At 39.1% G+C, this 25,320-nt stretch overlaps 1 protein-coding gene across 1 annotated transcript in view; it reads left to right on the top strand.

The window, feature by feature from the left end:
• Window positions 1–763: 763 nt before the first annotated feature.
• Window positions 764–25,320, top strand: part of FAF1 (Fas associated factor 1) — a 495,805-nt gene continuing 471,248 nt past the window's right edge. Inside the window, exon 1 of the mRNA XM_066376249.1 lies at window positions 764–1,277. Within this exon, the coding sequence (XP_066232346.1) occupies window positions 1,233–1,277 (45 nt within the window). The 5' untranslated portion in view covers window positions 764–1,232. The remainder of the gene's footprint in view (window positions 1,278–25,320) is intronic.

Here is a 25,320-nt window from a genome sequence, read left to right as displayed (position 1 = left end):
ACATATTCTTGTCACTCTTCCTCCCATTACACATTGTCCCACTTCATTGTACATCGTCTTTGGCTATTCTTTGCTCAAAGCTTGTCAAAGTTGAAACTTTTAGTAATTCTTCACTTATGAAACTGCTTCAAATAGACCGGGTATATTAAAAGCTGGACTCAAGTTTTCCTCATTTGTAAGATGTTGTCTCTGACTTAAAAAATAATAGGTTTTTATTTCTCACAAGAAAATGCTCATCTTGGTCGATATTTTTACGTTTCTCAGCTGCCATGTCTCCCCTGTGTCTACTGCGGCAGTCTGATTAGCTCCGTATTTCTGAGGGTCTGAGGTTGCAGGAGTCAGGGAGATTGTGTAAACTGATTTAGACAGTGAGATTGAGCGTAAAAGACTGTATATGAAGTTAAATTTTGGTGAGACTTTGTTGGAGTAAATGTACATTTATGAAATGCTGTTTGTTAGACGGGTTGTCAGACTGAGCTGAGTTAGGTTGTGAGGCTTGGTGTGTATGTGTGTGACTATGTGACCACGTAAAGCACAGAATCTGATTTCCGCCCCAGCCAAGGGGAGGAGGTACCGCGAGGTCTTTGCTTCTCATTCCAAGCCGGAATAACCTGTTGCGGGACTCCGGCAGTTGTAGGGCGGCGTCCTCGCCAGCGGCGAGCAGATCCCCACCAGATAGTGGCGCGCCCAGCGCTTGACAGAAGGGCAGTCACGTGGCAGCCGCAAAGCGGTGCTTTGCGACCTCGATGACAGGCAAAATGTGCGACAGCCGTGGTGCTGGCCAACCAGGGGCGGAGGCGGCGGCCAGGGAGGAAGAGGCGGAGGCGGAGGCGGCTGTGGCGATCGCCCGCCTGCTAGTTCGCTCGGTTTCCCCGCCCCCCGCCGGTCTAGCCTCGGCTGAAGGGAGCTGGGTCCGTGCTGTCGCAACCTGACCTTATCGTGGCCGGTTACATTAAGACCGGTCCCGCATCCAGAGCGACCTCCGTGTCGAGGTTTCTGCGGCGCGTGCTCCGCGGGGTGCAGGCGACCGGCCCAGGCTCCTGAAGGTTACCGAGTGCATGAGCTCCTAGCCTCCCGCGCTGCCCCGCCCGCCGGCTCGCCGGCCCGCCCGCCGGCTCGTCCGCCCGCCCCTCGGCGCCCGGCGGCGGCGGCGGCGGCGACGGCCGCAGGAGGCGCCGTCTCCCTCCCAGGTGCGTGCTTCGCTCCCGGAGCCGCGGAATTCGGCGGCCGCCATGGCGTCCAACATGGACCGAGAGATGATCCTGGCTGATTTTCAGGTGAAGTATCTGGCCCTGGCTCCTCCCACCTCCAACCTCGTGGGTTCCCGGTGCCAGAAGGGTGGTGTCTTCTCAGTGTTTGTTTGAGCACTGCAGTGGTTTGGGCTTTTATACGTTACGTGGCGTGTGTGTGTGTGTCTGTCTGTGGTGAGCCATGAGGGAACGTGTAATTAATGTGCTATGTTGGGTGTGTATAGGATATGTAATGTACAGCATGAATGGGATTAGTAGGATGAAGGGGTATTGTGGTAGTAGGGTTATGTGTGCGGACTGTGTAGTGTTGCCTGTATTATATGGTGAATGTGTAGAATTTCAGAGTATTAAGTGTGGAGTGTTTTGGGTCAGGAGTTTAGGTTGCTCCGTGAGGAGAGAGTGTTGTATGGAGTGTGGAGGGTGTGGTGTTGTGGGCGTGTTGTATTTAGGAGAGGGAAAAAGGGTGGTGAGGAGGAGGGGGTGAGGGTAGTGGGGCATCCTGGTTAGTTTGAGGAAGAAATAAACACTGAAGACATTGATGCTTTATTGGAATCTTCTGAGGGTAGGAAGGTAAGGAGGAGGCAAATAGATTATATATATCACAGTATCTTTGCAATGTATTTACAAGCTTAATAAATTACCAATTGCTATTTGCAGATTCCCCTTTTCTACAGATTTGAACTGCTTGGTTGGTGTTCTCTCTCCAGGAATTATGTAAAGGATATGCAAAAGTTACCCCCTCACTGAGCTCAACAGTGACATTGGTATATCTTAGGGAGGCATTTTGAAAGTAGAGCTGTATACATTATGAAGACTTGGAGTTAGAACCAATACCCTGTGAACACCACCATTGTCTTTTGATGTTTAGTCGAAATATCATAGTGAGATCTTTTTAACCATTCATTTTGGTATTAACTTAGAAGTTGTTATGTACAGGCAGACTTTTCCCTCTTTTTTTTTAAAATTAACACTGTCACCACTGCACACGGTCTAACACTGGCATTGCAGGCAATATTTTTTCTTACTTAGATTTTGGTGGACTTTTTTTCTCTTTCTCTGATTTTTTAAGCCCCCTGCTTTTTACACCTCAGTATTTTGATGGCTATTTCCAGAGTGTGCTCTTTTGATTATCCAGATGTATCTGACATATTAGGAATATACACATTATCTGCATTTAATTATGCTGTAATTTCCAAACTCAGATAGAAGTAATTATTCTGAAATTAAAAGTTGACCACAATAGTTTGGTGTTTTGTAGGATTAGGAATGGCTTGAAATTTTCTTGCCTGCCTTAATCTTTTCATCTTCTTTTTATTCTCTAATTCAGTCATTTATCTAACGTGGAATGTAGCTGCTTGAAAAAGGTTTCTATATTTTCAGGAGTAGTTTTATCCTATTATACGATTGTTATGTTTGGGTAGGAAAGGCTTTAGACAGCAACAGAAAGTGTAGTTTACCTCATTTAAAAGCTCTAAGGTAATGATAACTTTGTTCTGCTTTCAGCGAACTTTTTATTTCTCTAATTTATAATTGCTTGCTCTATTTTTATTTTTATTTAAAATTTTTTCTTCCTCCCTCCCTCTTTTGTTTGCTTGCTCTCTTCTTACTTGTGACAATTATTATGCTTATTGTGAACCTTATATTGGCCAAGGACAGGAAATTTAGGATTTTTGTACTTAGAGGCAAAGTAAGATTTTCTGATGAGCATTTGGGACAAGCATTTTGGTCATATCAGTACATTCTAATAAGTTTTTCTCTTCAAACCAGTGGCAATGCTGTGAACAATTATTTACAAAATGGGAAAAAAGCTTAAGCATCTAAAGTGAACAATTGTTTGCTAAATTGTCTGAGCTTCACATTGTTAAATAGGTAAGCAAACATTATGGTAGAATAGAAAGTTACTTAGAAAACTATACACATCTTATGCACATTAGCCTTTTCTGTGTGTTTAGGAACCTTGTTTTCTTCTTACAAATGATGATTCCTGATCAATTTGGTCTTGTGGACTTATTTTTAAAATTGACTAGTCTTTTTATTTTTAAATATTCAAGATTTTTTGTAGGATTAATTTTTATAAATTAGCATTTATCCAGTTATCAGAGACCAGGTAATTTGTGTTAAGGATTACAGCTCAAGATGGAATGAATACTTGGATGATACTGTTTTTTTCTATAACTGGCAGATCAGTTTTCCCTCTCAAAAGTGAACATAGCAAAACTATATTCTATTTCATATGATTGTGAAAATTAAAAATAGATTTGAGAACTCAGTTTTGCTTTTGTAGATAGGGACATAATTTTTAAGTATGATTAGATTTTAAAAATAAATAAGTTTTAGATTTCTGATTGTTGCTGGATAGTGAGTTCTTATAAATTCAATGTCTAAATATGGTAAAGGTTTTGAGAAAGATTTTTGTATTGTCTTTAAGTATTTCAGCTCAACAGAGAAAGTATCTTCTGAAATCAGTAGAGGAATGGATAACAATTATATGAGGTTAAGAAAACATAATTTGACTATGTTCATGTTTGGGTAAGGAAATTGATTTGCTTGGTTATGGAAGAAACCCATATCATTCAAGTATCCAGATTCCAAGTCTTGAGTTATAATTATATACACATATATTTATATATATACACATATATATAAATAAATAAAACCTGGTTTCATATAACTGGATAAATAATAGATAGAAGATTACAGCTGAGACTTAATGGAATAGGTTTGGGATTTTGTAGGTGAATAACTCATTACAAGGCAAATATATTCCCAGTTGTCCTATAAAAGATTTTTTCCCTCAAATCAGCTCCCAGTTAAAACAAAAGTTAAATTGTGGTGAAATACCCATAACATAAAACTTTCCATTTTAACCATTTTAAATGTCCTGTTCAGTGACCTTAAGTACATTCACTTTGTGTGACCATTACCATCTTCTATTTCCAGAACTTATCTTTTTTTCTCTATAGTTGGTCTTTATAGACTCTGAATGTAGGAACAGAGAACTTTTTATCTTGCAAAACTGTAACTCTGTACCCGCTAAACAGTAATTTCCCATTCTTTCTCTCTCCAGCCCCTGGCAACCATTCTATTTTCTGTCTCTATGAATGTGAATAGTCTAGGTAACTCATATAAATGGAATCATAATTATTTATTCTTTTGTGACCGCCTTTTTCCACTTAGCATAAAATCTCCAATGTTCATCTGTGTTGTAGCATGTGTCAGAATTTCCCTTTTACAGCTGAATAATAATATATTTTGTGTATGTACCACATTTTATTTATCTATCTGCTGATGGACACTTTTTTTCATGTTTTGGCTGTTGTGAATCATTGATGCCGCTATGAACATGTACAAATATCTGTTCCAGTCTCTGCTTTCAATTCTTTAGGGTGTACACTCAGAAGTGGAGTTACAGGATCATATGGTATTTTTATTTTTATTTTAGGGAACTGCCATACTGTTTTCCATAGTGGTTGAACCACCAAAATTTTGAATGGGGAGAATGACAGCACCCTGTTTAATCAGTTATTTGTAAATTCAACTCTGAGCAAATGAATTTAGAATTTGGGATAGTTTAACAAAAATCAGCTTTAAGTGTAAATAGTGTTAGCATAGTATGCTGTTAGAATGAGTAGAGTAGTACACCTGCAGTTTGACTGGCCAGAGCCAGGTGGGAGTGTAAAGGAATTTCCTGGGTTTAGAAAACAGTCATTGGTGAATCATGAGATTTTTTCTTTAATGTCTTTTTATAACAAAAAGATGCATTCAAGTGAAAGTTCCAAATCTTGTTCTTTTTGTAATTGAGAATTCTTTTAACTTTAGGTTAAGGCATAGAGCAAAAATAATTTGATCAAACAAACTTTTGAGACTGTATTTGGTTTGCTTACAGATTTGAAAATACTTAAACAATTGCAGTTGCTATCATGTCATTTCAGTAATATTAGTTACCTCTTACTTTGGGTCCAGATAAACCCAAACTGAGTCGCATCCCCCTTAATCATTCTTTCTTTTTCTTTTTTTAAGTGAGAGGAGGGAAGATAGATTCCTGCATGCACCCTGACCGGGATCCACCCGGCAACCCCCATCTAGGGCCATGGTCGGACCAGCTGAGCCATCCTCAGTGCCCTGGTCTGATCCTGGAACCGGTCGAGCCACTGGCTGTAAGAGGGGAAGAGAGAGAGAAGAGGGAAAGGGAGGGGAAGAGGAGCAGATGGCCGCTTCTTACAATGTCTGTGCCCTGACTGGGGATTGAACCCAGGACGTCTGCATGCCAGGCCAATGCTCTATCCCTTTCCACTGAGCAACTGGCCAGGGCCTTTAATTTTTCAATTAATGTCATGCTAATTTCTTTTTCCTCTAAGACAGTATTTTTATAACAATTTTTCTGTGGGAACAAAAAGAGTGGTGTAGCTGTTTAGATTAATCTCACATGTTAGTCTCATATTTTTTAGTTTATGTTTCTTTATTACTGATAATATAAAGACAGATCATAACACTACTGAAGCAAAGGAAAAAAAAGAATAACTCATTAGTAGTATTTTCTTTCAGACTTTTTCAGGAACAAAACCTTATCTGCCTTGCTAAAAAATTTTCTTTCTGAACCTAGTTCCAGTGGTCACAGATTAAGAGCCCTTTTATTTTTTTTCTAATTTGGAATTGATTTTTATGTTATTTTCAGTTATGTTTCAGTTATGTTCAGTTATGTCAACAGAATTATACCTTTGTTTTCTTCTGGTTTTTCCAGCTGGTAATACTTTTGTTGCCTAAATTGCTGTATACATTTTCATATATTGGATTATCACTGTGGGACTTTTAAGTTTTCATGGGCCTATCAACTCCTTTTTGAAACATAGACTCTTCCATTACACTACTGGTAACTAACTTGTAAATGATTTCTGCTCCTTCATAATATTTTTTCTTCTAAATAAATCTATGACTCCCTCTTCTTTCTTTTTAGTTTGATACAAAGATATCTGCTACAAAAGAGGATGCCAGACTATGTGAGTGGAAATAATACTGATCCAAACAAATAGATATCTTCTGTGATGTTGTGGCTTAGGGACCAAACTAAGTATTCATGGAACATCATATATATAATATTTACTGGGAGGATACCTTGTGCAAGACATTGAGAACTGTGGCCAAAAGTAGTCTTATTTCCATCCTTTCTTTCCTTTCTTCACTATCCACTTCTCTTTATTGGAGGGACAGATCATGTTGTTTGAGGGTTTGGATTGTTGGTCACTGGAAAATAGTGTGGTATGTAGAAAAAGTTTAGTAGTTAGTGGTTAAGAACATGGACTTTGAGGTCAGTTCACTTGGGTTTAAATCATAGCTCTGCCACTTTACTCTTCTTGTGATCTTTGACCAGTCACTTCATAACTCTTTGCCTCAGTTTCCCCATAGGAAAGATGAGTTAATCCATGTAAAGTAATTAGAATAGGTGTCTGATGTAGAAAGTGTTCAATACATTTATCTGATATTTTCATTTTTACAGTTCATCTTAGCCAAAAGTCTGAAAAGTGATATGTTGTTTTCATTTTTTGACAATTTTAAGGTACATACTTTTTCTCTGTTGGGGAATTCAGAGATCATCTATTTATAGCTTTTCGTTTTTCCTTTTGTGCAAGTTGAGAACCCAGAAAAAGGAAGTGGCTTGTCCAGGGTCATGGGAAACAAAGATTTTATCCAGGTGTATATAAAAGTGTTCATTTCTAGGTTAATTTGTTAGACAGCTTGGAGATTTAGAGGAAGACAAGATCCATTTTTCAGAAATTTCTCCAGAGAATAAAACTTACATATAAAATAAATTAACAATGCCTGGTGTATAGCAGACACGCTATAAGGAAGGAAGGGAGAAAGGGAGGGAGGGAAGGTGGACAGATAGAGGGGCACAGGGATAGAAGAAGGAAGGAAGGAAGGAAGGAAGGGGCTGGCACTGGCACTATATCTGGTCCTTCCTCTCCTACCATTCATTCCAGTCTAGTGCCTTGTTTCTAAGCGCATGGGTTGTTGGAATCTTCAGATTTTTTTGAGCATGGTTGGGTTGATGCCTATTGTTTGCCAAACTGGTCTTATGGACTTTGTAGATCAAGGATCAGGAAATTATAACCTATAAGCTAGCTGCCTGTTTTAGTATATTAAGGTTTACTGGAACACAGCTGCATCTGTTCTTACCTATTTCCTATGACTGCTGTCTTGCTTCAGTGACAGAGGTGAGTAGTTGAGACAGACTTTATAGCCCACAAGCCTAAAATATCTACTGTCTGGGCCTTTAAGATAAAGTTATCCCCCACCCACACCCTCAATGAGACAAACACTTTTCCCTAGGATTTAGTAACTGCAAAAATGCCTCACAGGCTATTGTATGGTTATGTATGATATAATACCATAAACATTATATGGTTACACCTCCATAACAGGCAGTTGTTAGAACATTGCACTTAGGCAGACTAGAGCTCTAGTTTTTTTCTAGCTTTTTGCTTTGCTTTTTGTTTTGGCTGTGGTTCTCTGAGAAAGAACCACAGCCAAAACTTACCCTTTCTAGGATTCAGTTATTCAGTCTATAAAACTGAGGTCCTCTATCTACCCCCAAACAGAAGACTGTACTAGATCAGGTATTCAAATAGAGTCTGGACAATCACTCGGCAGCAGAAGGTTTGAGGATATTCATTTTTTTTCCTTTTGTAATTTATTTTATTGGGATACCATTGGTTAATAGGATCATATAGGTTTCAAGTGTACTATATTAAGGTTTATTGGAACACAGCTGTGTTCCAATGATACATGATCTGAATATTGCATTGTGTGGCCATCACCCAAAGTCAAACCATCTTCCATCACCATATATTTGGCCCCCTTTACTCCCTACCCCCACCGCTTTTGCTCTGGTAACCACCATGCTATTGTCTATGTCAGTGAGTCTCAGTTTTATATCCCACATATGAGTGAAATAATATACATAGTTCTTAGCTTCTTCTGACTGACTTATTTTTGCTTAGCATAATAGTCTCAAAATCCATCCATGTTTCGTAAATGGCAGTATTTCATCTTTTCTTTTGGCTGAGTGGTATTCCATTGTATATGTGTGCCAAATCTTTATCCAGTCCCTTTTTGAATGACACTTTGATTGTCTCAATGTCTTGGCCATGCAGTGAATAATCCTGCAATGAGCATGGGGGTGCGTATGAGGGACATTAATTTATAATTTAGGTAATTGATCTAGATTAGGGGTCAGCAAACTACATCCTGAGGGCCGTTTTTGTCAATAAAGTCTTATTGGAAGACAATTATGCTTATTTGTTTATATATTGTCTTTACCTTTAGGAGCAGAGTTTAGTAGTTGATTTCATAGCCTACAAAGCTTAAAATATTTACCCTGCTCCTTATAGGAACATTTGCTAACCTCTGATTGAGATTCGTGGTTTTCAACTGTGGGTGATTCCTGTTCCCCACGGGATATTAGGCACTGTCTAGAGACATTTTTTTTTTTTTTTTTTGCCATTACAACTGGGGGGTTGCTACTAGCATGTACTAGGTAAAGGCTGCTCAACATGCACAAGACATCCTCCTAAACTGAAGAATTGTCCACCCTTAATTTCAATAGTGCTGAAAAGCCTAGATTTAAATCTGTGGTTCTGAAGCTTCAGCTTGCATAAGAATAAATTGGACTTGCTTGACTTCTGGTAGCACAGTGGATGGAGTGTTGACCTGAAATGTTGAGGTCATTGATTTGAAACCCTGGGCTTGCCTGGTACGGATACATATGGGAGTTGATGCTTCCTGCTCCTCCCTTTCTCTCTCTCCACCCCCCCCCCCCAAATGAATAAATAAAATCTTAAAAAAGAAAAGAATAACCTGGACCTGTTCAACTACTGTTGGCTGGACCCCCCACCCCAGAGTTTCTGATTTAATGGATCTTTAGTGGAGCCTGCAAATTTGCATTTCTTTTAGGGCTCAGATTATGCTGATGCTGCTGATCCAAGGACAACTTGTGAACAACTGATGTAGATGACTTTTGACATCCATACCTATGATTCTTTGATTTTGTGATAATAAGTAATGTTCCATTTTATGACTCAGGAAAATTAAATATTTCAATATATGCTTGATGCTTGCAATAAAATGTGCTGTTTCATGACTCTGTTTTTGAACTTTTTTGTCATGTCCCTTTGGACAACTTCTGTTTATCTTTTAAAATCCATCCCTTACCTTTGCTTGTAACGTCTCTGCCCATTGTCTCTTATGCACTTTATCTTCTTTTGAGTCTTATGTCACACTGTCAATAATCCCTTTACAAGTTTCTTTACCCTACTGTCAACTCTTTGAGTGAACAACTGCCTGTGTCTTAACTATCTGTTCCTCTAGTATCTATTAAGGGGTACTCACTGAATTTTTTGAAGGAATATTATGAATATTGGTTGGTATGATACAAATAAGTAGATTAGAATTATAAATTTTTATGTATTTTTAAGCATCTATCCTTTGCTGATGTGATTTTGGTTTTATTTTGTTTTTTATTATTATTTTTAAATTTTTATTGATTTCAGTGGGAGAGAAAGGAAGAGAGAGAGAGGAGAACATAGAGCTGTTCCTGTAGGTGCCCTGACCAAGGATTGAACCACAACCTTGGTGTTTTCGGGACGACACTCTTAACCAACTGTGCTAACCGGCCAGGGCTGAACTTTTTTTTTTAAAGTCAATTTTAGTTGTATTACGTGGCATCTAGATAAAGTGAGGTAGAAATACAATTGAGCATTCTAATTTTAGGTTTAATGGGGGAGGAAAAATAACATTAGCATCTAGCTATTGACTGCTTTGTATGTGCCAGCAACTGTACTAGGCTCTCAACATCTAAATTCTATAGTGATCTTGTGTTGGGATCCAGTGATATGGTTCTCCATGGTTTCTGTGTGTCTTTTGAGCAGAGACACTGACTGCTTTTTGTTTCTGTGTTTTCAAGGATGTTCGTATAGTGAGCAGCTTTGGATGAGAGAGATAGTGTCTCCCTTTGGAGTAAAGGGCAGGAATGCATAGTATTCACTTTTATTATTACGGTGTTTTTTTTTTAAGAGTTTAAAGTGAAAATGAGTTTTTTAGTGAAGTGATGGGAGAAAGAAGGGTACTCCACAGGCAGAGTGTCCCATAGCATCCATTTAAAAATATTTGGGTTCTCCAGGCCCTGTGTTCCTCTTCTGTAATGCAGTCCACTGCATGTGCAGGTGTCTGTTGGCCTACTTTTGTGTTGCCCTGTGGGAAATGGGGCTGGGCAACTGCGTGAGAGAATGCTGGTACTCTCACTACAGAGATTGCCATGAGTCATAAAGTTGATTTTCTCTAACCCAGGAGTCTAGGTCTTTTGCCAGTACCTATGAAACTGCAGGCTAACTTGTTAGCTTGCAAGTATAGTAAAATCTTAGATCTTTCACTACTGCCCTTAATTTGGCAACAAGGATGGAATGTTGACAAACATGACTTTTTGAAAGAAGGTTGAAGGTTTAATGGTCAGATTAACAGGATTTGGGGAGAGTCCATGAGAATTGGTAGCATGTTGACCAAATTATTGACTAAATTGTTGAGTGGCTCTCTACTTTATTGCCTGTTAATGAGGAGGAATTAATAAGGTGGTTGCAAATTGAGTTCTAAGAAGTAGTTTTAGAGACAGTAGCCAGAACATTCCTCTGGTTGTTTCTACTCTCAACTCTCACTTTAATCCCTTAGGTAGGGGGGATTAATTTTTTTTTCTTAGATTTTATTCATTGATTTTATGGGAGTAGGGGTACGAGAAGTATCAGCTCATAGTTGCTTCACTTTAGTTGTTCATTGCTTGCTTGTTGTATGTGCCTTGACCAGGCAAGCCCAGAGTTTCAAACCAGTGACCTCAGCATTCCAGGTTGATGCTCTATCCACTGTGCCACCACAGGCCAGGCCAGGGGATTTTTTTCACCTCTCTTATTTGTCAGGCTTAGGTTCAGACTCCACCCATTTTAACAACGGGTACTAAGATTTGTCCTGGCTGGACAGAAAGTTCTGCCTCTATTCAGACAACACTTACAGACATTTGTACACCTATACTTATATGTGAAAGGAGGCAAATTTTCAGCCCCTGGGGTCAGAAAGCCAAGTTTTTAGGCCTTTCACTGCTTTGTCTGAGATGAAATGACAGGGGTACCTAATGTTTTGTGGTTCAGCCTCTTCTTTAGAGGGAGCTTAGTTCCCAACTTCACTGTTTGAAGCAAAGCCACTGACTCAGTAGAGTCCTCAATTCATAGAGGTTTCCCGAAACCTGAGCCTGGTGCTTCAGTGGTTCAGCTATGCTGGAACTGATTTTATCTCATCTTCTGGGGCAGTTCAGCCTTAGCACGAGCTATGCAGACTGATAATGGATGTGGTTGCTCTGTTCAGTGGACAGAAGTCAAGGCTGTTCTTACAGCTCTGGCCAAGTACTCTCCTTCATGAAACTGTATTTCTTCTAACCCTTGTTCTGTTGCCAATGGTCTATTTGGTCTGCCATTTATAAATTGTAGACTGGAAGGTTGAACACAGCTAGCTGTGAACAATGGAAACAAATTATAGTTGCTGATCAAACTGCCTGGATCACTCATGTAGATGCCCACAGTAAGGTCCTGTTCTCTCATGAAGTCCCCTGAAATCAAGCTTCTGATTGAGCCTGCACTGCCCAGAGCCATCATTGTTGCCTGGATCTATTATTGTATCAGATGTGACAGCACATTAACTGGATTTGAAATGAAAGGATTTTATGTTTTTGATGCAGACAGTACTACTGCATGCCAGACTTGTGACTCCTGCCAAAAGTTGACCGGTTTGTCACATTATGAGAGATGCCACCTTGCATGGGATTTTGGTCCCTGCCTGCTTTTAGCAAATTGAATATGTTGGATCTCTGCCCTCCCTCTCAGAGGTATCAGTGGTGCCTCACTTCTGTTGATACTTTTTCTGGTTATGGTTTTACTGTTCTAGTCCAGTTAGGTTACTGGCCACAACATTGTGGTCCTTGAAACTAATATGTGTTAGGCTTTCAGGTTTTCTGGACCATTTGCAGATGATAGTGTACTTTTTACAGCAAAAGCTTCTCAATAGTGAGCTGATTGTCAAGATTAAGGGATTTTCCATGTTCTCCGCCATCCATAGGTATCTGGTATGTGGATGAGTGATAAATGTTAGAATAGCTTCCTCCTTAGTAAGTCAGTTTGGTCACTGAATACAGCTGTCCCCAGAAAGGAATCATCTCCTCTTGATCACTTGCTCACTTCCTGGATAAAGAAGGGATAGGAGGTTATGTAGCCTTATTTTGAAAATTTCAAGATTTCATCCCGACCGTTCCTGGGAATGATACTTTTTTCCCTTTCCTAGCTGCAACTCAATGCCAATCTGTTGTTATATCTTCTATTTGACAGCTCTCCAAAAGGTGGCCTAGGAGGTTCAAACTTAATTCTGCTTCAGCCACCTAGCTTTCTTTTGTTGGGTTGACATGGTCCTATTATAAGGATAAATCACTATTCAGTTGAGTACACTGTTTGCAGAGTCCACTGTGGTGGCCCTTGTGGGTCTGTGGGGACTATAAATAGGTTTCTATAAAATTCCTTTGACCCTCTTGTAAATGACATTTCCAAATAAAAAGCCTGAGTGTGAGTAGGAGATGATGATTGGGAAAAGGATGAAGTTGTAACTACTGGATGGGGAATGGTTTTTTGGTAGTGGAGAGAAAGCAACAATCTCATCATCTGGGGAGGAAATACCTTATAACAGAAAGTTTGGGGAAGGGAAAGACATTAATGTTCTTTGTCTTTCAGAACTACACTTGAAGTCTAATTAGTTTGTACTGTTTAATTTGTGATAGCTATTGTTATTATTCCCATTTTAAAGATGAAAAACTGAATGTGTAAAGAAGTTAAGTAATTTCCTGACCAGGCGGTGGCGCAGTGGGTAGAGCGTCGGCCTGGGATGCAGAGGACCCGGGTTCAAAACCCTGAGGTCGCTGGCTTGAACACAGGCTCATCTGGCTTGATCACTGGCTCACCAGCTTGAGTATGGGTTGCTGGCTTGAGCTTGGGATCATAGACATAACCCTATAGTCGTTTACTTGAGCCCAAAGGTTGCTGGCTTGAAGCCCAAGGTCTCTGGCTTGAGCCCAAGGTCACTGGCTTGAGCAAGGGGTCACTCGTTCTGCTGTAGCCACCCCCCCCATCAAGGCACATACAAGAAAGCAATCAATGAACAACTAAGGTGCTACAACGAAAAATTTATGCTTGTCATCTCTTTCTCTTCCTGTCTATCTCTCTGTCTCTCTGTCTCTGTCTCACTCAAAAAAAAAAAAAGTTCAGTAGTTATCCAATGTCAGATAGTTAGAACTAGGCTGGGTTTGGCACTCATATCTGCTGTACTCCATAGTTAAGTCTACAATCTTAAATATCCATATTTCTCAAATAAGTATGCTAGGGAGTACTTAAAGCTACCCGATAAGTAGCACATCTTTTTGTAGCACCCATTTAAAAGAAATTTAAAAAGAATTATTGGTTTTTAAAAATTAAAACTATCGGCCCTGGCCGGTTGGCTCAGTGGTGGAGCGTCGGCCTGGCGTGCGTAAGTCCTGGGTTCAATTCCCGGCCAGGGCACACAGGAGAGGCGCCCGTCTGCTTCTCCACCCCTCCCCCTCTCCTTCCTCTCTGTCTCTCTGGTCCCCTCCCGCAGCAGGGCTCCATTGGAGCAAAGATGGCCTGGGCGCTGGGGATGGCTCCTTGGCCTCTGCCCCGGGCGCTGGAGTGGCTCTGGTCGCAATGGAGCTGCGCCCCAGAGGGGCGGAGCATCGCCCCCCTGGTGGGCAGAGCGTCGCCCCCTGGTGGGCGTGCTGGGGTGGATCCCGGTCGGGCGCATGCAGGAGTCTGTCTGACTGTCTCTCCCCGTTTCCAGCTTTGGAAAAATGCAAAAAAAAAAAAAAAAAAAAAATTAAAACTATCATGAAATAAATTAAATTTTGCACGAATTTTAAATAAAAGATGAAATTTCAAATAATTATAGGGATGTGGCTTACATTACTTTGGTTCATTCTCCTTCTTCCATGAAGAAACATGTTTTCCTTTTTCCATCATTATGACTGGAGTAGTTGAGAAAAATAGTAAGTGCTGCACTTTACAACGTTGGCTATTAAAATACAAATCAGAGCTGCATCAGTTTTTTATTTTTTTTATTTCTTCATTTTGTTAAAGCTTTGTGAAACACAAAAAGAAAAAAAAGTTTTTCTGGTGTCCTTGGATTTACCAAGGCTACTAGAGGAATCAAAAGAAGAAAAAAAACGAACCCTGGCTGGTTGGCTCAGTAGTAGAGCATTGGCCTGGTGTGTGGAAGTCCCGGGTTTGATTCCCAGTCAGGGCACACAGGAGAAGCGACCATCTGCTCCCCCCCCCCCCACATCTCTTTCTCTCTCTTCCCCTTCCTTCCTCTCCTGCAGCCATGCCTCTATTGGTTCGAGCACATCAGCTCCAGGCACTCGGTACTGAGAATGGCTCTGTGGAGCCTTTACCTCAGGCATTGAAAATAGCTCAGTTGCGAGCATGGTCCCAGATGGGCAGAGCATCGGCCCTAGATGGGGGATGCTGGGCGGATTCCAGTCAGAGCACATGCGGGAATCTATCTCCCCTCCTCTCACTTAGAAAAGAAGAAAAAAGAAGAAAAAACTGGGATTCATTGATTTATGAAGCAGTGATTGCTATTGGGATTTAATACTTCAGCAAGAGATTATCCTGTCACTGGTATTATTATTATTATTATTATTATTATTTTTTGTATTTTTCTGAAGCTAGAAACCGGGAGAGACAGACAGACTCCCGCATGCGCCCGACCGGGATCCACCCGGCACGCCCACCAGGGGGCGACGCTCTGCCCCTCCGAGGCGTCGCTCTGTTGCGACCAGAGCCACTCCAGCGCCCGGGGCAGAGGCCAAGGAGCCATCCCCAGCGCCCGGGCCATCTTTGCTCCAATGGATCCTCGGCTGTGGGAGGGGAAGAGAGAGACAGAGAGGAAGGAGAGGGGGAGGGGTGGAGAAGCAGATGGGCGCTTCTCCTGTGTGCCCTGGCCGGGAATCAAACCCGGGACTTCTGCACGCCAGGCCGACGCTCTACCACTGAGCCAACCAGCCAGGGCCGGTATTATTTTTTTAATGTCACTTTTACATTTATTAGTATCAATAAAGCATTTTGTTATTATAAATCTAAATTTATGATAAGTAATTTTGTTCATTTCTCTGGGAATACTGTCATTTTTGGGTATATTACTAAGGTCCTAGTTGTAGGATTTAAAAGTAATGATGTGGCAAAATAGTAGTATTGATTCCAGCTAAGACAAGCTGGCCCCAAGTTCTCATACACATGGACTTTATTTTAAAAGATTTTATTTACTTATTTTAGAGAGAGAGCAAGAAAGAGGCGAGAAGGAGCGGGAAGCATCAACTCATAGTAGATGCTTCTTGTATGTGTCTTGATCAGGCAAGCCCAGGGTGTCGAATCTGCAATCTCAGCATTCTAGGTTGACACTTTATCCACTGTACCACCACAGGTCAGGCAGGACTTTGTTTTTTAATCAATCTTTTTATTTATTGATTGATTTTTTTTTTAGAAAGAGAGAGGGAGAGTGGTGGAGGAGAGAGAGAGGAAGGGTGAGGGGGGGAGAGAAAGAGAAGCATCAATTTGTTGCTCCACATACTTATGCAGTCATTGGTTAATTCTTATATTGAACCCTGACCAGGGACCAAACCCACCACTGTGGCATATTGGGTTGATGCTCTAACCAGCTGAGCTCCCCAGCCAGGACCCACATTGACTTTGTTTTAAACCACCTTGTATTTTAGCCTGACCACACGTTGGTGCAGATGATAGAGCATCAGACTGGGACATGGAGGACCCAGGTTTTTTTTTTTTGTATTTTTCTGAAGCTGGAAACGGGGAGAGACAGTCAGACAGACTCCCGCATGTGCCCGACCGGGATCCAACTGGCACGCCCACCAGGGGCGAGGCTCTGCCTACCAGGGGGCGATGCTCTGCCCCTCCGGGGCGTCGCTCTGCCGCGACCAGAGCCACTCTAGCGCCTGGGGCAGAGGCCAAGGAGCCATCCCCAGCGCCCGGGCCATCTTTGCTCCAGTGGAGCCTTGGCTGCGGGAGGGGAAGAGAGAGACAGAGAGGAAGGGGGGAGGGTGGAGAAGCAAATGGGCGCTTCTCCTATGTGCCCTGGCTGGGAATCGAACCCGGGTCCCCCCCACGCCAGGCCGACGCTCTACCGCTGAGCCAACCGGCCAGGGCCAGGACCCAGGTTTGAAACCTGAGGTTGCCGGCTTGAGCAAGGGCTCATCTGGTTTGAGCAAGGCTCACCAGGTTGAGCCCAACGTTGCTGGCTTGAGCAAGGGGTCACTGGCTCGGCTGGAGGGTCCCCCCCCCCCCATCAAGGCACATATGAGAAAGCAATGAATGAATAACTAAGGAGCTGCAACGAATTGATGCTTCTCATTTCTCTCCCTTACTGCCTGTCCCTCTCTCTGTCTGTCTCTGTCACAAAAAAAAAAAAAAAAAAAAAAAAAAAAAATCCTTAAACTACGTTGTATTTTAGAAAACATTACTTAGTGATTACTATGATATAATATAGTAAGAAATATTTTGCCAAAGCTGACTGGATTTTTAATGAAATCAAATCATATTTTTTAGATGTGATAATGAATTGGCTTATGTTTTTAAAAACAGGGCTATCTTCTAGCAGTATATACTGAAATATTTATGGATGAAATGATATATCTCAAATTTACTTCAGAACAATCTGGGAAGGGTTTGAGGATGGGGTTGAGGGCATGAAACCAAGATTGACTATAACTTAGTAATTGTTGAATGGGATCTCGTGTTCGTGGCTGTTCATTTTACTGTTTACTCTTGTATATGCTTGAAAATTTCCATAATAAATAAAATGATGTTTTTCCAAAATAAAAATGACTTAGGGAAAATTCTAACCTTTAGTATAATAACTTCATGTCCTAATGGACTGTGTAGGATTAGAGGAGTGATGGTGAGACTATCACAATGAAGTTGTAACAGCAACTTCAATTTTCTATAGAAAAATCCTTGCTCTGGCTAAATTGAAAATAGTTTACTGAATGTTAGTATTTGTAAAAATCCTTGCCCTGGCTGGATAGTTCAGAGCATTGTTCTGAAGAACAGAGTTTGCTGGTTCGATCCCTAGTTGGAGCACATACAGGAACAGATTGATATTTCTCTCTCTCTCTCTTGCACATTCTATTACTATTAATGCAGTCACCTTACAATTTTGTCATATATTTAAGGGTTAGTAACATAAAATACTACCTGAGCAGGTAAGCCATGTCTCCCTCTCCTTAATTTAATCATTTGAAATTCTCAAGCTAATTGAAGTACTTTTCATATATCTTTGTTAACTTCCATACTTCTACCTGTTCTTAATCATCTGTCTAGGAATTTGCTCCACATCAAATTTTTCTTGGCTTGTGCATCTTCCTTTCTTTTTTTTTATTTTATTTATTTTATTTATTCATTTTTTAGAGAGGAGAGAGAGAGGGAGAGAGAGAGACAGAGAGGGAGAGAGGGAAGAGAGAAGGGGGGAGGAGCTGGAAGCATGAACTCCCATATGTGCCTTGACCAGGCAAGCCCAGGGTTTCGAACAGGCGACCTCAGCATTTCCAGGTCGACGCTTTATCCACTGCGCCACCACAGGTCAGGCGCATCTTCCTTTCTATCAATTCCCTCTTCTCAAACTATTTCCAGTTTAAAACCTTACCAAGCTCTTCTCTCAATTTGTCACCCTTCATTGATCCCTACGTCCTATTATGAATGCTTCCTTAATCCCCCTGGCATGTCTTGTAAGTGTTAATGAATCTTAAGGATCTGTCCTTGTTCCCCTTTCCATTTCATCTTACTTCATTACATTTGGTTTCTTTGGATGATTATCTTTTTTTTGTTTTGTTTTAACTATTTGTTGCATATGTGCCATTGACTACCAGAGTAGCAGCCTTATTCCTAACTTCTCCTGAACCCCATATTCAATTGCTTATATAGGATGGAAGTCTAGTTCATTGGCATGGCTTAACAGAGCTCTTTGTATTTGACTGATGTAATATATACTTTCCCTTATCTGGCCTTAATGTAGCCTATACTTTTCTTGTTCTATAGTGATACTTTGATGCTTGTATTTTTCTTAAGCTTGTATCATGTCATGTCTCTTTGCCTTTGCCAGTTCTTCCATTACCTGCCTCTATGTTTTCTGTTTATCCTTTAAGACCCTGTTTAGGCATTGTCTACTATGAAGGCTTCTATGATACTCCCTCCTTTGTATTTATAATTCTTATACATACACATGTCATTGTATCTATCACATTACTTTGTAAATATTTGTTTACTTGTCTTTCTTACTAATTTGCGAGTTCCTTATAGTCGGGAACTAGATACAGGTATTATTCATTTTAGTATTCCTAATGCCTCACATGCTCCTGGCACATAATGTATTCTCATTGAATATTAAATGGAACTGAACTAGATAGTTTTGAGTTTATTGAAATAAGGATATGATTGAGTTTTTGAGTCCTGATTTTATCATCAGAATATAAGTTAGATTAGCTGTGTCATTTGTGTATGTAAATGAATATGTCTGTTAGTTAACACTCTCTGAGTGTTTGAATTGTTATATGGTCTGACCTGTGTTGGCACAGGGGATAGAGCCTTGACCTGGAATGCTGAGGTCGCCAGTTCCAAACCCTGGGCTTACCCAGTCAAGGCACATATGGGAGTTGATGCTTCCTGTTCTTTTCCCCTGCCCTTCTCTCTCTCTTTCTCTTTCCCCCTACCTCTCTAAAATGAATTTTTTTTTAAAAAAGGATTGTGTTGTATTTATCTCTGTATGCTAGCACCTAACACAATGCCTGCCAGATGTCAGGCTACCAGTGTTTATTGAACTGAAGCAAATTTAATTGAAATTAGATGCAGGTATTCATGCTTCAAAGATACAATATGGCTAGTAGCATTCGTCTTTACTGCTATATCTTTAAGAATAAATCAGAGAAATTTTGTCATTTGCCTTATTGAAATCCAGAATAGAAAATATTTGTTGTGTTCCTGATATGCAAGTCAAATTATCAAAAATTGCTTTGGCATCATTTATTCATAATGATCACTCACTTCCCCTTCTAAGGATTTATAGATCAACATCTCTAAGGATTTGTTCTAAAAATTTGCAGTAATTGATAGCAAAATAATAGGCATATAATTGTCTTAATTTTTCTATTTTTTTCCTCTTTTGAAGTGTTCCTAGCATTCTTCTTATTTGAAAATAAAATCCCAGACATGTCCAGTTGGGTTCAGATCTAATTGGAAAGATTTTTCAATACCTTTGCAGGTTCTTATGCAAGAGAGAAATTTACAGATCCAGGAGGTTTAGTGAGCATGAAGTATTGATACAAAGAAAGCCTCAGACAGGCATATCATACTCAGAGTTCTGAAAACCAAAGATAAAAGTCTTAAAAATATCTAGAGAGAAAAAAAAGTCATCCCATGAAAAGAGCAACGAGAAGAATGATATAGTTATATAATCAGAAACAGTGGAATGCAAGAGACAATGGAATGATTTTTAAGTGCAAAAAGAAAAAATTATCAAACTAGAATTTTATATCTAGTACAATTATCCTTCTAAAGTGAAAGTGAAGACATTTAAGAATATAAAACCTGAGGGAATTTGTTGCCAGTAGACCTAACCATTATAAGAAATGCTAGAGGGCCAGACTTGTGGCACAGTGGATACAGCATTGATCAGCAATGCTGAGGCCATTGGTTCAAAATCCTAGGCTTAGTAAAGGGGTGTATGAGAAGCAGCTACTGTGAGTTGATGCTTCCTGCTCCTTCCCATTTTCTCTCTCTATCCTCTCTCTAAAATCAATAAGTAAAATCTTAAAAAAGAAAAAGAAAAAAAAAGAAATACTAAAGGAAGTTCTTTAGGCTGAATAGAAACGATATCAGATGGAAATGTGGATTTTTGAAAGAAGTGAAGGGCACTGAAAATGGCATATGTATGGTTAATTATAAAAAATGATATCTCTTTATATAATTAAAAACAATTGACTAACAAAAATAACAATGGAGCTTTATATTTTATGTGGAAGTAAAATACATGACAATAGTAGTTGAAAGAAAAGACGTAAGTAGACTATCTTGTAAGGTTCTTACATTATATGGGATGTGGTAATGTAATAGTATTAACTCAAGATAGACTGATAAGTTACAGATGTATATCATAATTTATAGAACAACCAGTAATAAACAGAAGAACTGTTTATTACTGGTTAATAACAATATTAGTCAAAAAGCCAATAGAGGAAGGCCTTGGCCAGATAGCTTGGTTGGTTAGAACATTGTCCGGAAGCGCAGAGGTTGCTGGTTTGATTCTCGGTTGGGGCACATACAGGAATAGATCAGTGTTCCTGTCTGTCACTCTCTCTCTTCCTCTCTCTAAAATAAATAAAATAAACTTTAGGGGGAAACAGCCAATAGAGGAGATAAAATGGAATGATAAAAATAGGCTCAACTTTAAAGGATGCAGATAAGGAAGAAAACTGAAGGAAAACTACTGGGACAGATAACAAACAAAAAAGATGGTGACTTAAACTCAATTCTATCAATTGTTATATTAAATGTAAATAGACTGACCTGTAATAAAAAAGTAGAGTCTGTCAGATTAGATAAAAAAGAATAACTGATCTATTGTTTTCAAGACAGGCATTTGAAATATAAAGATTTCCCAGTTAGGTTAGAAATAAAAGGATAAAGAAAGCTATACCATGTGGACACCAATGAACAAAGCTGATATGATTAATTAATATTAGGCCAAGGAGACTTTAAGATAAAGCAGTATTACTAGAAATAAAGATGCCTGGTCCACTGTTCTGCTTTCTTAATCTGGGTAAATCATGTAACCTTTTGTTTTCTTATCTATAAATAGCAGTTAATATTTGAGCTCTTATGCTAAGCACTTTATTCGCATTATCATCAGTCCTTTGCATATCCTTGCAAGATGATTGTTATTCCCACTGTTTGGGTGAAAATACTGAGGCTCAGAGAAGTTAATAACTTTCCTAAGGTCACAGGGCTGGTAAATGTTGGAGCTTGGATTTGAAGCCAGTTCTCCTTTGATTCAGACTTGACTTTTTTTCATTGTACATTGTTCCCTGCCAACATATCTTCCTGGAAAGGATTGTACCAGCTTTATTATCAACACACCTATTTGGAAGAGCTGTCCTGAGGTCACCTACCTAGTTCATCATGCCCTTTTGGAATCCATTCCTCTTCAAGAATAGCTATATTCAAATGTTATCAATAGGTTGATTGGAAAATTTTAGTGTTGACATCATTATTTTACTATTCATCAGTACATTTCAAAGATGCTTCTCTCCTGAAATACTTTGTTAACTACAGCCCCCACATTCCCCTAAGTCAGTGTTAATTTGTTTACATTTTGATCAAGCTAAATGAAAGAGATAAAGTGTTTTAGATAATTAGTGCCCACTTGGAGAAAAAATATTGGCATTTAAAGCCTACTGCGAATTCTTTATATAATTTGCATAATGCATGTTATTTGCCTCTTAGAGTTGTAGACTAAATTAATGGTATTTGTTTAGACTTCTTCATCATATTTGTAGTTTCTGGTCAGAATAATACTTATAAATTGTAGTTTATAGTAATGCTATAAGAAAGCTAAGAATGATTTGTTTGTGCTCATTAAAGAATTAAAAAATCTCTGGACGGACTTTGTTGCCTGAAGTATTGTGATACTTGAGAGCAGCAGCTTTACCTTTTACCCACAGTATTCCAGGCATTGCCTGGTTCATGCTAGGCACTCAGTTAAATACTTTCTGGTAATTGCTTTATTATTATTTTTTCCAATTATTGTTACCTAAAAGTCTTCTGTAAAAATTAGCGTTGAATGAAGTTCTCATAGAGATGTGTTAAATGTTTGCTCCCTCTTGTGGAAATAAATAAGATTGTAAGCTCTTATAATGAATCTGTTCTCTAGATTTGTTATTAAAAGAGTAATAGTAAAATTGACCAAACTTTTCCTCCTTTTGGAAGGATAGTAATCCATACAGTATTATCGAGTTAATAAATTTTTTAGTTCACATACACTCATAAGACACACAGAATTCATGCTTACGTATCGCATTTTTAATGTCCAGGATAAAATTTGACTACTCTTAGGTCACAACTTAATAGCATTTTTGGACATATCCTTTCTGCTTTTCTGCATATAAAATGCATGATTCATGAAATAACTGTTTTCTGTTTTAGTTCTAAAACAAGATTAGATATTTTTGGATATATGTTAAGAGTATTAGTGAGAATATTATTTCCTAATGGTGTTAAGCATTCCTTTTTTTAAATCAAACTAAAAATAATAAGTTTGCCTTCACAATTTTTTAAAAATCAGAACACCTGACTAAACTTTCTTTTACAAGTGCATAATAGTTTTTTTTTTTGTTTATGTTTTTGTGACTGAGACAGTGAGAGGGACAGATAGGGACAGACAGGAAGGGAGAGAGATGAGAAGTATCAATTCTTTGTTGCAGCACCTTGTTCATTGATTGCTTTCTCATATGTTCCTTGACAGGTGTAGGCAGGGGGCTGCAGCAGACCTGAGTAACCCCTTGCTAAAGCCAGTGACCTTGGGTGAGCTGGTGAGCTTTGCTCAAACCGGATGAGCCTGTGCTCAAGCTGGCGACCTTGGGGTCTCGAACCTGGGTCCTGCGCGTCCCAGTCTGATGCTCTGTCCACTGCACCATCACCTGGTCAGGCCAATAGTTTTATTCTAAGGTTTTTTTTTTTTAAGATTTTTATTGATTTTTAGAGGGGGATGAGAGAGAGAGAAAAAGAGAGAGAGAGGTGGGGTGAGCGGAGTTGTGGCAAGCATCAACTTGTAGTGGTTGCTTCTCAGGTGCCTTGACCAGGCAAGCTTGGGATTTCAAACTGGTGACCCAGTATTCCAGGTCAACTCTTTATCCACTGTGCCACCACAGATCAGACAATAGTTTTATTCTAAAGAATTAACTGAGACTATAAGCAGCTGGGCCTTGTGAATGCTTTGACATATAGAAAAATATTTTCAATACATGTATATATCCTTGACATTTTTTTCTATATACTTAGAAAATTTCGTATTACTTTCTTTGACCCCTTCAACTTCTGTCATTAATAGAAATTGAATTTCATTTTGAGACTGTTTTTGGAATAAAAAACAGTACTTCCACTATTTCAGAAGAATTGGACTTTATGTGTCAAAGGCAAATATGTAGCATGCCATGAATGTGCACTGTAGTGTGGTTATTGGACTCTCAATATGGCTCACTCACTGGACAGATGACTTGCTCCTGAAACCAGTCTCACTGTGAGCATGGTCCAGATTCTCATCTAAGCAGAATAACAATTTATCTGTCATTAACTAAAGCAAACGAAGAACAAAAAAAACCTTTGTGCTGGTATAAATACACAGCAGAGCACACAAATCATAAAAGTATAGTTTTGTGAACTTTCACAAAACGAAAACATTGAAGAAACCAGTACAGGGGGGGACTCAAGTTACAACAGTCTCAACATACAACATTTTGAGTTCATGACACTTATTCCCATAAAAATTTAAAAAAATTGAGACATGAGTGTTTCAGCTTACGCCATTAGTGTCATACTTTTTTTTACACTCATTTTATCTGTTACAGTACAGCGTACAGTACAGTATATTTATGTCCTTTTCCTTTTTCTGTGGCTTAGTTGTGTTTTTATGTTCTAGATTATGATTTTACAACTGTTAGGATAGGTAAGTGACTTAGGCTAGGGTGTGTTTCAACTTACACCAAAATTCAGGCTACGTCACTGTCGTAGGAACGTAACTGTGTCGTAACCCAAGGACCCCTATACTCAGGTCAAGAAAAGAGAATATAAGTAAAACTCTAGAAGCCTCCTTCTAGCCATTTGCCCATGATCTGGGTTAACTCAGTACTTTGAATCTAACATTATTATATGTATATTAATTTTGACTTTTTAAACTTTATATGCATGAAACCATACAATAGGTTTTATTCTTACTGTGATAAAACACATATAACAAATTTGTTTTAACCATTTTTAAAAATTAAAAAACATTTATTGATTTGAGAGAGAGGGAAACATCATTTTGTTCTACTTATTTATACATTCATTGGTTGATTCTTGTATGTTCCCTTAACAGGGATCGAACCCACAAGCTTGGTGTATCTGGGCCAGGACCCATTTTTAATCATTATGAAGTGTAAATTCAGTGGCATTAAGTACACTTACGTTGTGCACCATCACCATTATCTATCTCCAGAATTTTGTCATCTTTCCAAGCTGAAATCTATACCCACTAGCAACCACCATACCACTTTTTGTCTCTTTGGATTTAATTTTTCTAGGTTTATCATCTAAGGGGAATCATACAATATTTTTCCTTTGTGTCTGGCTTATTTCACTTAGCATAATGACCTCAAGGTTCACGTATGTTATAGTATGTTTCAGAATTTCTTTTTAAGATTGGATAATATTCTGTCATGTACACACCACATTTTGTTCATTCATTGATCTGTCAATGGACATTTGTGTTGTTTCCACCTTTTGGGTATTGTCAATGATGGTTCTGTGACTATGAGTGTACAGATATCTGTTGAAGTCCCTGCTTTCAGTTCTTTTGTGTATATAAATAGAAGTAGAATTGCTGGATCAAATGGTAATTCTATGTTTAATTTTTTGAGGCTTCAGTAGGCTTTTGTCATATATTTGTTTTATATCTTGTGACCTTACAGATTCCCTTATCACTTGAGAAGGTTTTTCTTTTTAAAAAGTTCAGAGGGTTTCTATATACAGTCATTTCTCTGTGATAAAAGAAATGCCTATACTTTCCAGTCTTTATGACCTTTTTCTTTTTCTAGCTTTGTTGCATTGGCTAGGACCTTCTGAACAGTGTTGACTAGTGGTGACAACAAACATTCTTGCCTTGT

The sequence above is a fragment of the Saccopteryx leptura genome, chromosome 3, assembly GCF_036850995.1.
Source record: "Saccopteryx leptura isolate mSacLep1 chromosome 3, mSacLep1_pri_phased_curated, whole genome shotgun sequence".
Taxonomy (NCBI): Eukaryota; Metazoa; Chordata; class Mammalia; order Chiroptera; family Emballonuridae; genus Saccopteryx; species Saccopteryx leptura.
Note: the sequence above shows the minus strand (reverse complement) of the source record. Positions and strands in the feature narration are given on the sequence as shown.